General features: G+C 41.5%; 1 protein-coding gene across 1 annotated transcript in view; it reads right to left on the minus strand.

Annotated features, from left to right (window-relative positions):
- Positions 1-16,956, minus strand: part of LOC124285749 (neuropeptides capa receptor-like) — a 74,230-nt gene extending 57,274 nt beyond the window's left edge. The window contains exon 1 of the mRNA XM_046722022.1: positions 15,157-16,956. Coding sequence (XP_046577978.1) covers positions 15,157-15,496 — 340 coding nt within the window. The 5' untranslated portion in view covers positions 15,497-16,956. The remainder of the gene's footprint in view (positions 1-15,156) is intronic.
- Between the last annotated feature and the right edge of the window lie 1,283 nt (positions 16,957-18,239).

Below are 18,239 nucleotides of genomic sequence, written 5' to 3' on the forward strand. Positions count from 1 at the left end.
TAAATCTGAAATTAATTAGTTCATGCCAGTGGACTTGGATCGGAATATTTTGGGGATCGGTTGCTCTGATTTTGCATTGTTGCCAGCAGTTCTTGTGTCAGGATTAAACCAGCAGCCGGTGAAGTTATTACTGTTGAGACCGCTTTAATGGTCCAGTGCACAGAGCAACTGCCCGGCCGGTAATTCGAGCTCCCCTGGTATCCTTGTCAAATCGCAAACCAGTATCAATCCCGATTAGCCACACACACACACACACACACACACACACACACACACACACACACACACACACACACACACACACACACACACACACACACACACACACACACACACACACACACACACACACACACACACACACACACACGTGCGTTTCTAAAAAGGTGGTTCAACATCATATCAAGGACTGGTCTTAAATATGTGAAACATTATCGGTGTGCTCTCATCAGCATTTAACGATAACTAATTCATTTTTTAAGCACTTCAGTCTTATCCCGTTAGTGTTTTCATATTTCTTGACAACGATACTTGATCCCCCCCTTAGTGCTGTACCTTTCGCTGCATACTTAATTTGATCTCGTTAATCTTTTATACTGAATACAAAATATTTAAGAATTATATGGATCATAAAATGAACTATTAAATACTTTAAGATTGAGAATTGACGGGGGTGGGGTTGGTCCTTAACTTATTTTTGTTGAGTATATATCAGCCTTTATCTGAGCTTTTAACATTAACATTTTGCTTTCTATGAAATTTCAATGCGTTCATTTACCTATATTGTCCCAGAAATCACAGATTTGACTTTAGACTTGTGTCACTTATTTTCAGACCATGATTTCTGTTACACTTAGTGCTTAACAAACCTTACACGCTTAATTTCGTTAATAACATGTCGTGTATTGATAGGTATTTTATGTATTATGCTACATTATCATATACGATGTAGTAACACTTTCCCTTAGGAAAATACAGTTCCTATCACGGAGAGTGTTCTTGTAACACTGGAGAAAGATACAAACTCAAGACTCAGTGCTTATACTTGTGCGAAGAAACAGGTCACCACATACAACTGTTCTTTTTAATATTACCAGGATTCAAAAATTTGATCACTTGATCCAGAATTCAGAGACGTGGGACTGCACAGGGCGATTTGGAACCGCAGACCATAGGCCAGCCATGCATATATCGAGAATAACCCACGGCAAACTCCAGTAAAGCGTCCCAACTTTCCCGGACCTGCATTTAGATTCACTTCTTACATCAACACTACACTATATCAAAGGGATTCTATTTCTTATTATATATAAATATTCATCCCATGGTGACCCGGGAGACGTACACTATTAAAACATCACGATCAGTGGTTAACTCTCTTGACATCAGCTGCGTTCCCTGTTGTGTTTTAAGAGAATTGTCTGCATAGTGATGGTCAGTGTTAGCCTCGTATAGATAGTTTAAGGATTCCTGAGGCATTATTTACTTACACAACATTTCAAACCAAGTACGTACATTACAGTAATAGAAGTCGCTGCTTCTTTAGACGTTTTTGAGGTTTATTTATTATGGACATGTTAATACTCGGTCTGACAGTTTCTTATAAATGAATCTTGGATTACCTCTGTACCATTTCCATATGAAGCAGTTTCAACTATACATTATACGTATATTGCGTTACCAGTGATAAAGGTTAACTGCTGAAGGGAAATATCGCTTTAAGACACCAGATACTCTATTTATAAAAGACAAAAACAATAAAAACATTTTATACATGAATCTAAAAACATACGTCGTTTTCAAACCAAATCGACTCGCAACGAACGAAATTTATAGCCTTCTTTAAAACCATCAAGCTATAAAATGCCCATTGAAGTTGAGTTTGGCGTGGCCTGAAATACCTCTAGATAACCTTGTAGATTGTGTCTTTAGCACCGTACCAGGTACCTAATTAGCTCTGGTATCTTTCCTTAATGCCTTTCCTGCGTCCGAGTTGGCTTCTATTACTGCTGCTGAAGCTGGTGCCAGGCTGTTTCTCTCCACTCGATGGCGCCGAGCCAGACAGATCACGCAAAACCGAACAGAGCTATTTGGAGTCATAAGGCATGAAATGTAATAGTGGAGAAAACTAACGGAGGACAAACGAAGGAATCGCATTGGTTCAAGAAGGTTGAATACGGTGAATAACGGTCGCTGTTAGTTCTTAACTGTGAAGAATTGATGAAGTATTGAGTACTTATTGCAATCTGTGGGGAAAATGTGTCAATGCTTGGGAACCTGGCAAATTGATGGGATGCTTCCTTACAAATTACTTGTCAGGACAGACATTCATTTTGGGTCAATTCTGGACATAACTTGAAATCATAATTTTCTGGAAATTAGTATGTTTGCTCAAACGTTTAATAGGTTAGAAAGTAGCTCTTCCGAAGATGATGAGTTTTCCGAAATAATGTATACTGTACAGTAGTAAGGGTAAAACTTGGGTAAATATGAGGCGAATTCAACAGGCGAAAACAATTCATTTTCTTGGGATTTCAAGTTTACGTAGCATTTAATATATATAAAGAGTGAGTGTGCTTTTACGCCGCTCTTAACAATATTCCAGCAATATCATTGTGGGGGACACCAGAAATGGACTTCACGCATTGTACCCATGTGGGGAATCGAGCCTGGGTCTCCGGGTGACGAGCGAACGCCTTAACCACTAGGCTAGGCTACCAAACCGTCACTATACAGAAGGTATTGGGGAAGTTGGGATGTAAGCAATCGCATAATTGATCAATACACAAGTGAATTAGGTCGTAGGAACCGATCCATGCCTCTAGGACTTTCTCTGTATGCATTCATCCAACCGTTACACTACGGGCCCTCAGATGTGGGCATTACATAGCGGTATCCGGGGAATTCGACGTATTCCGAGAAATGATTAAAGCAAATGGTTATTTTCAATGGTATATTTCGGTGGTCGCATGTGTCCTGTACATAAATCAAGCGAGGTTAACCCACGTTGGTCGCAGAGAATTCTTTGATGGATGATATCGTTCGGGAGCCTAATAGGCTCCTGTGAGTTTTTATGGAATCGGAGTATCCCATAGAAACACGTGTGCCGCATGTGCTGTCTCCTTGGGAAACTGACTGTGTTCAAATTATACCTCTGTTAGTCCAGCAGTAAATGGGTACCCGGTAGAACAGGATGAAATTGTTAACCTTCCAGCGTTTTACAGCCGGCTTAGATTTTATAGGGAACTGGGAATAATAAATCCAGTTCTTACTTAACCAGTGTCAATGGTAATATTAACGCTGCGCCCCAAGCATTCACTACCAACGTTATTATTTAAAGATTAACATATATAGTGCAGTTTCCGAAACATGAAATAAACCAGAGGCCCAAACATGACACTCCTGTACAAGGTATTATTCCCTCTAATAGAGAACATATGGCAGACTTTGCACAAAGACTACCACTAGCGCTTATCGAGGTTACCATCTACAATGTCATCAGTGTCAGACTGTATCAGTTGGGCGATAGACACAATATCTGGAATTTATTTCCGCCACGCAAGCGCTTGTGGTCAATTGGCGCCAGTTTACTCCAGTGGTCCAAGTAATTAGCAAAAGGTCGTGTTTCCATTTTGCGACGCCATTTCGAGGAGCGCGCTTGCTATTTCTGTAAGATGAATGCCAACGTAGATATTTGAAACCGTATATTAGGATCTCACAAATGAAACCTAAAAGCAAAGCTAATGTGCTTTTATCGTCACACGTCGACCAGAAACACAATCGGATAGGGACAGACGAACGCTACAGTATATTTGTCACTGCTTCGACTAGCATATGTCCTGTCCCAAGAGTGTTATGACAGGCGAATTCAAATGCACATATTCACAGAAACGCATGAATGTCATTGTGGTTTAGAAACGGTATTGAACATAGACGTTTTGACACATTGTACATATATTTATTGACACTGTTTGTTCCCAGTGTCGTGATAGTATATTTAACGTCGATCAAGTGACAGGCATTGTCCTCGGTTCTTCAGTGTGAGAACAATAAAAGACATGTTCACATTAAGGTGACAACGTTCAGACACATATACATGAACTTGAAACAACGTCATTATGGAACGCCACGGACGTTGATATGTTCACTGACACCTCTGACACTCGAAAAGGAAGCCGTAGGCAGCGTGATTGTCACCAACTATTTCCTAGAGAGGGCGGTAGGGTCGTCCAGCGGTGGAAGTGTCAGTCTGTTAATATGTCAACTGGGGTTCGATGGCCATGCTGTCCCTGGCATTTTAATAAGATGTCAAATCTAAAATACTCACTCTTTTTATTCGTCGTGAGCTACCTTAATAGTTACCTCGACTCAAAACGAACTTTCACTCCACTCACTCAAACGAACGAAGGATGCTGTAGGGAGTTCAAGAGATGTTTTGAGAAAATAAGACTTTTTTGTCTGCAGTAATTCGTGATTGCAGGTTGTGGAATTGTCGCTTTCATTTACTCTTTTCTTACTCAGATACAAACAAGGAACGATATCTGCTTTAGCGTTGATTTTACTCACGGCCTATAATATATTCGGACGCAGTTACGAGTAACGACAAGACGCCCTGTATGACCTAGGCTGATGCAATTACCTGCAACAACCGGATGTTCTGTATGACGTTAGACCGACGCAGCTACCTGTAACTACCCGACGTTCTGTATGACGTTAGACAGACGCAGTTACCTGTAACTACCCGACGTTCTGTATGACGTTAGACCGACGCAGTTACCTGTAACTACCCGACGTTCTGTATGACGTTAGACAGATGCAGTTACGTGTAACGACCGACGTTCTGTATGATGTTAAACTGATCGCTCCTTCTGGCATACTAGTCAGGCTAAATAACAAACTTCTCTATCTGTCATACTAGTAACGCTAAAACACCAGCCTCTCCATCCGCCATACCAGTAAAGCTAAAACACCAGCCTCTCCATCTGCTATGCTAGTAACGTTAAAACACCAGCCGCTCCATCTGCCATGCTAGTAAGGCTAAAACACCAGCCACTCCATCTGCCATGCTAGTAACGTTAAAACACCAGCCGCTCCATCTGCCTTGCTAGTAAGGCTAAAACACCAGCCACTCCATCTGCCATGCTAGTAAGGCTAAAACACCAGCCGCTCCATCTGCCATACCAGTAAAGCTAAAACACCAGCCTCTCCATCTGCCATGCAAGTAACGTTAAAACACCAGCCTCTCCATCTGCCATGCTAGTAACGTTAAAACACCAGCCTCTCCATCTGCCATGCTAGTAAGGCTAAAACACATGCCACTCCATCTGCCATGCCATTTAGGCTAAAACACCAGCCGCTCCATCTGCCATACTAGTAACGTTAAAACACCAGCCACTCCATCTGCCATGCCAGTAAGGCTAAAACACCAGCCGCTCCATCTGCCATGCCAGTAAGGCTAAAACACCAGCCACTCCATCTGCCATGCTAGTAAGGCTAAAACACCAGCCACTCCATCTGCCATGCCAGTAAGGCTAAAACACCAGCCGCTCCATCTGCCATGCTAGTAACGTTAAAACGCAAGCCGCTCCATCTGCTATGCTAGTAACGTTAAAACACCAGCCGCTCCATCTGCCATGCCAGTAAGGCTAAAACACCAGCCACGCCATCTGCCATGCCAGTAAGGCTAAAACACCAGCCGCTCCATCTGCCATGCTAGTAACGTTAAAACACCAGCCGCTCCATCTGCCATGCTAGTAACGTTAAAACACCAGCCGCTCCATCTGCCATGGTAGTAAGGTTAAAACACCAGCCGCTCAATCTGCTATGCTATTAACGAAAACACCAGCCGCTCCATCTGCTATACCAGTAACGTTAAAACACCAGCCTCTCCATCTGCCATGCTAGTAACGTTAAAACACCAGCCGCTCCATCTGCCATGCTAGTAACGTTAAAACACCAGCCGCTCCATCTGCCATGCTAGTAACGTTAAAACACCAGCCGCTCCATCTGCCATACCAGTAAGACTAAAACACCAGCCGCTCCATCTGCCATACCAGTAAGACTAAAACACCAGCCGCTCCATCTGCCATACCAGTAAGACTAAAACACCAGCCGCTCCATCTGCCATGCTAGTAACGTTAAAACACCAGCCGCTCCATCTGCCATGCTAGTAACGTTAAAACACCAGCCGCTCCATCTGCCATACCGGTAGGGTTAAACACCAGCCACTCCATCTGCCATGCTAGTAAGGCTAAAACACAAGCCTCTCCATCTGCCATGCTAGTAAGACTAAAACACCAGCCTCTCCATCTGCCATGCTACTAACGTTAAAACACCAGCCACTTCATCTGCCATGCTAGTAAGACTAAAACACCAGCCTCTCCATCTGCCATACCAGTAAGGCTAAAACACAAGCCTCTCCATCTGCCATGCTACTAACGTTAAAACACCAGCCACTTCATCTGCCATGCTAGTAAGACTAAAACACCAGCCTCTCCATCTGCCATACCAGTAAGGCTAAAACACCAGCCGCTCCATCTGCCATGCTAGTAAGGCTAAAACACCAGCCTCTCCATCTGCCATGCTAGTAACGTTAAAACACCAGCCGCTCCATCTGCCATGCTAGTAACGTTAAAACACCAGCCGCTCCATCTGCCATACCAGTAAGACTAAAACACCAGCCACTCCATCTGCCATGCTAGTAACGTTAAAACACCAGCCGCTCCATCTGCTATGCTAGTAACGTGAAAACACCAGCCACTCCATCTGCAATGGTAGTAAGGCCAAAACACCAGCCGCTCCATCTGCCATACCAGTAAGGCTAAAACACCAGCCGCTCCATCTGCCATGCCAGTAAGACTAAAACACCAGCCTCTCCATCTGCCATGCTGGTAACGTTAAAACACCAGCCACTCCATCTGGCAAGCTAGTAACGTTAAAACACCAGCCACTCCATCTGCCATACCAGTAAGACTAAAACACCAGCCACTCCATCTGCCATGCCAGTAACGTTAAAACACCAGCCGCTCCATCTGCCATACCAGTAAGACTAAAACACCAGCCACTCCATCTGCCATGCTGGTAACGTTAAAACACCAGCCACTCCATCTGTCAAGCTAGTCTGGCTGAAAAGGAAAGCGCCCCTTCTATCATATCAGTCAGGCTACAACACCAGTCGTCAACTCTATCATACAGGTAAGGCTAAACAAGAAACCGTTCCTTTTACCATACTAGTCAGACTAAAAAGGAAACCGCCCCTTCTATCATACTAGTTATTCTAAAACACCAGAGCGTGTGGCTGCGTGCGAATGTGTGTGTATGTGCGTGCGTGCATTTGTGTCGGAGTGCGGATAAGCATGCAAGACTGAAAGTTGTGAACCTACAAAATGCAAATCACGTTGACGTAGTGTGAGACAAGTGAAGTATTAAAAGTACACCTTAGTGTCCGCATGGACTATGTGGACTATCTACAACATGTATGTTTATCTACACTGGATAAGACGAAACCACATTTTCGACTCCATTGAACCTAATCTACATGTATTTCGCAATGTACATATAAGCTGATCCGATCGTGTCTCCCTTACCCTGAAATCACATCCCAACCCATGCAAGGTCCCCGGTCTCAATTGAACAGGCTGTAACTCGATCAACCTAAACATATTTTCATTTCTGAGTCATACGTTGCGTTATTTCTGGCCTTATCTCTGGGATATCCAAGCGGTTAAAGCGTTCGCTCGTCACGCCGAAGGCCCAGGTTCGCTTCCCCACATGGGTACAATGGTGTCCCCCGCCGAGATATGTCTGGAATATTGCTCTTGTCATATAGTATTATATCTCCTTTGTAATCTATGTGCTTGTTCACGTCTCGTACAGCCTATTACATTCCACAAGGAATATCCCAATCAAACATTCTATACAATAAGCTTAACGCTGCCAATCCATGTTAAAATGTGTGATAGAAAATATGTCTGGAGAGAGCAAAGTAGTTCGATTTCCCCGAGTCATACCAAAAGAGTGAGTGAGTGAGTTTGGTTTTACGCTTTCCCTGATGACATTGTCACATATATTTCAAGCGGTCTTGAATTCGAGAGGGTTTCTGGCATGTCGCACAATGGTTGTTAACAACTGAAAGTAAGTGAGTGAGATGGGTTTTACGCCCTTTTAGCAATATTCCAGCAATATCACGGCGGGGACACCCGAAATAGGCTTCACACATTGTACCAATACCCCATCCCTTATACCAAAAGACGTTTAAAGATGGCATCTGTATGCATGCAACAATCTTAAATAACCGTGATGTTAAAGCCCACTCCATCCCCTCGCATCAAGACAGACCAAACCTAATTCATTAACATGACCTTAACCTACAACCGAAATGTTATGAAACAGTGATACAAAGCAGTATCGCAAAGTGTTACTAATTGTAATATTAAAGAGTTTAAATTCATCTAATGGAAAACCGTATTATCGAGTTTACTAACATTACCAATCAGATTACGTTGACAGGACTAACATTGAAGGGTACGCCTCTCACAGCGGACATGACACTGGACCCAAATGGCGATGAACTAATCTCCATCTAAGTCGTAATTCAACCAATATCCAAGCAAATATATTTTCCTCAGTTTTACTTAAGACATACTTTAAATGTTTTTCTCCTCCGCATCTTCGGGTTACTTTATAAGTCAAAGACAAAGTTTTTAAATCAAAGTTCACGGAATATATTCAGAGACATTTTAATAAGGCTGCTGGATGTGATGTGCGAACGCCTCACTAAATTCATAGTATGATAATTCATGTTTTGAATATCCAACAACACCCTATCGTTTCATACTGGATTTACCCGACCTCTACCTACGCTCACAATGGCGAAATAACAATGGCGGAATTAAACAATTTGTATTTTTTCAAGCATCTAATTTAAGTTTTGTAATTTTTCAAAGGGAATGCAATTCCCTTAGCACAAAAAATCCAATTTCTTTCAAGAATCTACAAAAAGAGTTCAGAGATGAAAAAAGGGTACATACTTCGAGTCTCAACAACTGCTGTCAGTGATCAGTACTGACTAAGCCTTTAACGATGTGGAACTTACAAAGATCGATGACCATCTGAAACCAGGTTCCAAGCAAACCGCGAATCACCGATTACATACAGATAACAAATCGTCCCAAGGCATGTTTTGCATCACTGGTGAGCAATATCGGTTGTTGTGAGTAAACTGTTGTTCGTTTTCCTTGAAATGTTACATTCTTCAAGTATTCTACAATGTCCTTATCCCCGGGGGTAATGGATGAAGAACTTCATCGTCATGCGAATAAATAGGCGCTGTAACCTTCTACGTCTGTGACCCGGCAGGGCAGGAAAAGGGAAATGTCGTTGGTGTCACGTTGGTGATAATCCTTTTGTAATGGCAAACAAGATCCATGAAACCGGACGGAAAGCAGGGTCGATGTTGATTGACCTATAAGTAATCTATATTTAATGAGACATCTGACACAAGCCTGAGGTGAATGAGCGTCCTCTGCAATATCAAGGCTATTGTATATCTAATTCAAAGCGATTTTTCATGTTTGACATATACTTGAAGACAATATCATTAAATTTTAGTTTCCTATCTGAGCAGAATGCTCTCGTCTTCGAACGGCCGTCGCGCCGCGTCCAGTATCAGAATGGATTTGTATTGCACTCACAATCGCGAACGTGACGCGATATGTTCGCGTCCCGGTGGCGATCTATAAAGTAATGATCTATGAACAGTAATCCAAAGACTTTCGAGGTGTTCCTATTGGTGTATGGTGACAAAGATAACATGGTCGTATTATAAACGCACTTGTCTTAATGTCTTAAATGTTCGAACCTAAAAACCTACATTCACGTCACATTGTAAAAGTCTCATTTACTACGCCTGTCAAAGCGACATAGGCCGATATCACAGAGCAAGAAAACTATTCTTTTGGATCTCGTTAATCCGGTAACCCGTCTGTCCACAAAATTTCTCTTCGGAACTAAATTATATTTGTAGGTTGTAAACCATTCTCACTCACTCACTCACTCACTAACCCCGACAATCACATGTTCATTCATTCAATCACGAAATCACTGATACAGTATTGGTTAACGTTTTATGTGAAAGATGACTAATTTACGCATACCGATACACATTTCTTTCCAGATCCTCAGAAACAAAAGGGTTAATTGGTGTCCCATCTGGCAAGCAAAGACCACGGGATGTTGGTTTAAGATTCATTCAAAACAGATATTGCGCTTCGATAATCATGTATACATGGACCTTTGAAAATATGTTGATATGCCTTGCGGCAATGTCATTTAAGGCATTACAGGGATATAATGCTTGGCAAAATACGGTATACACTCATGTTTGATGGTGCTAAATGCAATCAAAGAGGACATGGATGTTTGCATGGGGCACTGCATTTGATATGGGTAGTTTGTCTTCAACCCAGTAATGTTGTGATAACGTCTGACATTTGGGGCTCATGTTCACGTCTCCGCGTATACTTTCTTTTGTCCGGCAGTGTATGTGTAACACTGACGCTTAGTGACCCTCCCTGGACACATGAGGACAAAATCAACCAGGGCTGAAAACAGATCGGGTTTCAAGGACAACCTATTTCTGTAAGTATACGTTACATCCTCAAAAAGCGTTCAGGATTATAGTTTGAGATGGTACAAACTACGTCAACCTTTGAAGTCGACTTAAGTATTAGTTCTGAATGTATTAACGGGAGTAATCCAACCCTGTTTAACTTGATGAAAGGAATGTCCTGTAATAACACCTTGTATTGGGCTTGTTATAATGCCCCGTCGGTGGCTCTTGGCGTAACGGAAGAAGTGCACTGACGTTCTGGCTGCACAGCTGCATCCTCCTTAACGATTACCATGTGATAATTTTCATAGAATGCCTTTTTATTACGCTGTTTGGAAATCGTTTATCCCGCTTTGTGGAATTCCAACAGGTAATACCAGCGAACTGGCTTCTCGTTTGTAGCATCTTATACGATAATGATATGTCGTTTACAGGCACTTTTATAATTTTGGGCAGACCAAACTTTTCTTTGTGGAATCCCAGCAGCAGGTTGCCCTAATATCAATTTTCTATTGCGGTAATGGCTAGGCTATTAATCAACAGTGTGACACTGACAGTGCCTTAAGGCTTCTAAAATTATTTCCACTCAATTTAATAGGCATGGCCCTAGAAGTAGGGTTGACAGGCTATTTGCAGCAATGTTGATTAGAGGCATTGCGGTTGTACTGAATTTCACTGCTTTTCCAGTTCCTTTTGCATACAAACGGACAAGCACATAACTGATATTTCACACGAAACATCAGCACCAATACTTTGATGGTAAACGAAATGTTTTACCCTGAAATGTAAGTAATGAATATTTTGTGTTTGAAGAAAGGCACGACTAATCCCTCCCAGCGCTCACGGTGATTCTACCAGGTGATTGAAAAAATGTGGCCGTTTCCTGAACCACCGTGGCCGCCACCACAAACACATGCAAAGGCAGTGCAATTATTCACCTGAGAAACACTGTGACGCTTCAAAACTGCAGCGACCATCATTTCGGTCAGTGATGCATCACCAACGTAGAAATGCTTTTAACATGTCTAGACTATTTTGTTGAAGAATTACTAAGCCCTTGAGTGCTGTAACCCTATCAAGCAACCTTTAAGCTCTTTGAAATATTTCTGGAATGAGACTAATATAATAAACCGGAAAAGTTGCGACTTGCAGACAGCTATGATTTTCAGGATTATTGCCGTGAACAGATCTAAATATGAACCAATAGAAGGAGCTGAGATAATCTTAGTTGGTTTTAACGTCGCTTTGAACTACATTCCAGTTATTTTACAACTGGAATATGCAGTTCCTTGATGTTTACCACTTTGGTGACATTGGTATAGCGTTGAGAGAACCTAGAAACATAACTGGATCTAACAGGGATTCGAACTTATGTTCTTAATTGTCTTGGGTGCCCAAGGGATGTAACTCTAAATAGCAAACCGAGACTCATAGACCATAGCGCCCAAGATCTGGTTGAGACTCTAACACTATTGACGCTTGGATATTGTTTGTCCATGAAAAGAAATTGTCTTATTCTGTAATCATTCGATACCATCATACACTTATTACTTTAAGTTGAAGAGCACAATTTGTTACCAGTTTGTCATTTGAAAATGAAACCGGACGCAACATTCACAGAACACAAGAACATAATCTTTGCATTGGGGATTTGTTTTTCATTATTTAATACAAATCTATTCAAAATAACAATGCTTTAAGAATTGTTTTCGCAACTGAGAAACTGACAAGCACTTTTCGTCAACCATCCTTTTAGTTAAAATATTTTAAAAGTGTTTTTGCCTTTTTTAAATGCTTTATATAAGCTCTTTTCAGCTTGCCGGATGACACTCATTCGACATTAGATATTCTGGAGATATAGACTTCAAAGTTTTAGCTTGTTAAAAATTATGTTATATTATTGCCTTTGTGTTTTGCGTTGGGTAGATGTCAAGTCGGAGATACAGTGAAATCCCATTAGTCCGGAGATGTCTTCTTTCTGTAGACTGTATAAGAACAGTAATTTATACAAACGCAATGGTTCAAAGAAATTGTATCAGCGATGCGGTATTCCGGAAGTCCTGACGATGTAACAGTGACCCGCAGCATTAAAGGGGTTCAGCTGTTAAGTACAGTGACAACCGAGACATAAGGTCGAACACTTCGGTCAGTTCAACCAACGAAACATCAACAACGGGATACGGGCCCGTTTCCAACTCATACACATCCAGCAGACCTTGCTTTCCGCTTCTGACGGTTCTCTATGACATATGGCGGAATATGAGAATGTCAGTGGGTCTTACACCGTATATATTAAGTCTATAATTTGCCCTGGTTGAGGGGTCTAGATGAAATGAAGCCCTTCAAAGCAGACTGAGAAGTATCAGGATGTCTGGAACATAATCGATCTGGCGGAAAGAAACAATTGCTTCGGGAATCGAACCAATTACTTTACTCCAGAGAAATTGTTTTTTGATGGTATAAAATATTATCTCTTCCCTTATTGTATGAAATGTCGGCGTTTGAACTCATGCGTTGCATTACTGACACATCCGAAAATTGATCAATGACAACCATTTCGCATAAATACCTTTACTTACATTGAAGAAAACATTATAAATAAAATATGGTGTAAATAGCTTCTTTTTTTTCTTCTTTTTTTCGTTAAAGCTGCACTCAAAAACTTTCCAGCTCTATGGCAGCGGTGTGGAAATAATCGAGTCTGGAAAAGGAAATCCAGTGATCAACAATATGATCATCTTTCGTATCCGAGTGTGTTTTCGTATAATAAATATCAGATATTAGGTACAGAGAATGTTTTATGAGACATATTTGTTCAAATTCATAATATATGCCATATGTGGTGCGGAAAACATGCCATAGTAATGAGATTTTTTCCCGAAAATGTATTTCTTTAAACAATCGAGTTTGAGACATATTGATATTCCCTATGGTAACATAACACCAAAATTAACCTACTCAATTTGGATATTGTTTTGCTGCCATGTTTGTTTACGTAAGTAAGCATGTACCAGAACCCACCCTTTAATAATTTAGGGAACGGTGACATTTCGATATTTCCTACAGTAACTTTACGAAATCACATAAGAACATAACACCAAAATGAACCTCCTCATATTAGATATTGTGCCATTTGTTTTGCCGCCATGTTTGTTCACGTAAGTACGCATGTACCAGAAACCACACTTTAATAATTTCGGGAACGTTGTGCAACAGTGGATGTACAGAGCTTACCAAAGTAGGCTTTGATAAGTGACCTTATCTACATACGTACGAATCGCTATACCAAGTTCATCGGCTTCTGTTGTCGCATCGAGAAAACTAATCGTCACCTGATAAAGTATCATACAAGGTGTATCACCCTTCAGACACTATTACAATAGATGCAAATTTGCTTTAATACTATCACAATAGTTGCATCAGAGTTGCTAAACCATTGCAATAGCAGTGTCACTGTTCATCAGCATGGCTTTCGACCAGTGAAGTTCCGTGTGAGGATTGGTATTCAGCAACCTAGACTTGACGTAAGAGGCGACTAATGAGATGAGGTGGTCAGGCTCGCTGACTTGGTTGATGCATGTCATCGTATTCCAACTGACTAGATCGATGCTGACTAGATCGATACTGACTAGATCGATGCTGACTAGATCGATACTGACTAGATCGATACTGACTAGATCGATGCTCATGAGTTCAATCATTAGATTGTCTGGTAGAGATCGAATATTTACAGACCGCCTTCATATAGCTTGAGTATTGCTGAGTCAAACAAAAATTGTACTATTTACTGTTACAATACCGTTGCAATAGTTTTGTGTTATTGCAGTCCGTGTTAGTACATTGTCTTACAAAGATACCGTCACACTAAACATACGTTTCGCCCTAAAAAGCTTCCAACAATAGCAACCTCCTGAGCTCAGTAGACTGCATGGTGTCGACGTTATTGGACAATGAAAGTTATGAACATGTATTGATTTGATACAGAGGTCTTTCTCTATGTAACATTGTATCACTACATACATTTAACATACTGTTACAGTGTTTTGTGTATACATGGATCAATACATATAGGCTGTTACATCTGAACAAATCCCGAACAGCATTTAAATGAATGATCAAACAACTAGAAGCAGCATCAGCGAAACAGTGTATAGTCATCACAAAATATATTTACTTTAAAAAACGCCCTGTTTGTATGGGAAGTCAGCCAAATAACGGTAAGACCAGATGTTCTCCAAATAGAAAGATAATTAGATATTTTTGCAATCCAATTAAAAATTCAGTGAGAAACGTCCTGAATATGAAATTAGCTCAAAGTAGATTGTTCACCTGTCTCGTGAACAGGTGTCCCTTTGAGCTCCACGGTCAGGTGAATAACCACTAACATATAATGATGTGGTATAGATGGATGATAATGAAGTTTGCTAGTCTCTGAAATACGGACTGACTAAAACATCAATACCACAGACAAAAGAAGTGAGAATATAAATGTTAGATTTGTTATTTCTAAAAACATTGAACTGTCATGGAGTAGTTTCACGACTCACCTAGAATCAACGTCAACACATCCGCCACGGCCAGGTTGAACAGATAATAGTTTGTGGTTGTTTGCATGTACTTGTTTCTGGCGACCACGATGCACGTACATATATTTCCGAAAACACCTGTCACAAATATCAACGCATACACAGTGGTAAGGAATATCACCGCTCCTAATGAAATGTACCGTTCACCAAGATACATTTCCAAATAATCCTCCTCATTAAACGGTTCCGAAACGTTTCCGGTAAGGTTTGAACCGTTGGTGGTCATTCCATTATAATCAGTCACATACTGGTCAGCGAACGTCCCGTTGACCACAGGACTGGCATAAGCCTGTCCAGACATGTCGACGGCAGCTTGGACCTAAGGCTGTAGAAAGTGAAGTGGACAAGGTGATTTAATAGATGACCAAGCTGTTAAGTGGACAAACGAGAGGACACGGCAATGACATCACGCAAATCCTTCTTCAAATAAGTTACGGAACCTAATTTCTTATCCACCATTAGGTCCACTATTAAGAAATAGTTTCCTGACAAACATCCATTGACGACGGATAATCTCCGCTGAAAGGCATTGTCTCTTTCTCCTGTGCCACTAGACAATGCCTCACGTGGTTATAATACGTGCGTGGGTCTGCAGAACTACTGTAACGAGTACAGGTAACACTTCCCGGGTTCGCGAACACTTCCAGGAATCACAAGGATGGAAACTTGATCCAGTCGAGGAAGCACCTTCGTCCATTTGTTTCCATCACACTTGCAATGTATTTGCAGAAGGACGTATTACTTTTGCTTAGTTATACGGAAAATTCATTTGAACTGTTTTGCCGAGATTGAAATTAGGAAAAAACCAAGCAGCGATAGATTCATGTCTCTGCCTCAAAGGAATACCATTTTTCACCGTATCACTCAGAATAACTCACCCAGCGTGTAATACCGTGCGTAATTATGCGTAATCTTTGCTTAAGCACGCGTTTCTCTGTACGGCTAGTTCTACAGAGTCAGAAAAGTGAACAGGAAGGCACAGAGGCTAATTAGGAAGACAACAGGGATGCGAGAGTCAATCGTTTCAGCACACCAATTACCAACATCCACAACCTGGCTGCAGCTGTCAGTCCTGAGAATGCGCACATCCACTGGGTACAAATAAGAGTGTTTCGACTCAGGTGTATGTTTTACTAATTACCCGTTTTTCATCCAAATCTGTGTCCGCTTTACCACTATGTCCACGCTCTGCATGAGCGCTTAGTCATATGGTGATGACCCGGGTCATGCATTAAATCCTACACGTGGTATCCACTTGATGAAGGGTTCCTGTCAGCGTCACGGGTGGTGGTTCTATGCTTCAGGTAAACCTCCTTCAACATAACACTCTCTTGGCGTCTTTCCCGGTCGTCCGCAAGGATGTCTTTCTGTCGTATCCTTATAGAAACTGCACAATGAAACGCTCTTGTTGGACAGTTAAGTGCCACCTAAATGACCACATTCGTAATCGTGACTGTATGCATAAACAACTGCGCATAAATATCGATCCACTTTGTAGGTAAAAACGACACCAGCAGCTTATGTCCATACATAATTGAAAAGTCGAAACATTGTCCTACTTAATGGAGATTCACTTCATGCTGGTGTTGTCAATAATCCATGCTTAGACGTCGTGGTTTCATAAACACCTGGTGTTTTACAACGTAAGAGATTGTACTTCATAGCAAGGCTCTGCGCGTTAAAAGGACGGGCAGCAAAAGCATTAGCAATACATCAATCAGATCTGCTCAGGCGAATGTTTTTCCCGAGCAGTCTCCGCATGTGCACGTGTCCTCTCTCTCGGCATGCAACAGCCTACCGGAGCCTGCTTGGTCCCGTCGCTCTCGCTCATCTCCATCCGTGCTTTCAATCAAGATGAGCTGATGAAAGACCAGTATTTAACTGTTTGCATATTGCTGTTCGAGCTTTGATTGAAACCGCTGAAGGAGTGTAGGGGCAGCGAAAGTCTGATTAAACCGGTCAAGGGGCCTTAGGAAACTTTAAGTAAAACTGTTGTGGTAATGTTGTGACAACAGATTCTGTTTTCAATCACATGCCCAGTGGGGTTGTGGTGAAAGATTACTTGAAAAATCGACAAAGTTGCCCAAAGCAGTTATGACACAGTAGAATACGATGCTGATGGGGATGTAAGGGGGACGGGACGCGAGACAATTTGTCGTCACCGTACAAGGAATATGAACATTTGAAATGCCATCTTTGTGTCGCCGGAACGTCCCAAGGATAAATCGGCTGGGAATACATATTTAATATAAACCTCTTATTGAGCCTTTTTCTAAAGGCCACGAGAAGTAGCTAGAATTTCTGTCGCCGTTTGCTTCCGTGTAATTTGGACTGATAAAGTTTAGTTCTGTTTTTATTTCGAGGGGGAATTAGAATCCTCAGGATTGGGCTTTGTTTGCCCAACAAGTGACAACATATTATATAAAAACCTCCCAAACCCAACATTATATATAATGTTGATTGTTCTCAAGATTTCTTTCAGCAATATTACAGCAAGAAACACAAATCATAGGTTTCAAACATGAATATGACCAATACAAAGATGACTGACTGATTGAGTTTAGTTTGACGCCGCTTTTAGCAATATACCAGCAATATCAAGGCGGGAGACACGAGAAATTGGCTTCACACATTGCACCATGTGGGGAATCGAACCCGGGTCTTCGGCGTGACGAGCGAACGCTTTAACCACTAGGCTACCCCACCGCCCCAGATATTGTGCGATGAACGGTGTTTTGTGTCGGCAACTTTGAATTATATATACATCGGTCATTAACCACCAGGCTACCCCACCGCCTCAATACCAAGAGAAAACTTACATAACACCAACGAGAGAAAAAAGGTTTTCAGAAGGACATGGTTTGACTTTGGTACAGGAATATGTGCCTGCAGTTAAACAATTTAATCTGGAACCAAAGATGTAAAAGTATAGTATTTACGTCTTTGCATGAACCAAGTGATGTGCAAAGGCATCCAATGTAAAGTAAAGGTAAAGTAGAACTCAACCATCCCAACTGGACGATATTTACGTGAAACAAAAGGTG

This window comes from Haliotis rubra, unplaced genomic scaffold (assembly GCF_003918875.1).
Source record: "Haliotis rubra isolate DU_JTF1 unplaced genomic scaffold, ASM391887v1 Scf368, whole genome shotgun sequence".
Classification (NCBI taxonomy): domain Eukaryota; kingdom Metazoa; phylum Mollusca; class Gastropoda; order Lepetellida; family Haliotidae; genus Haliotis; species Haliotis rubra.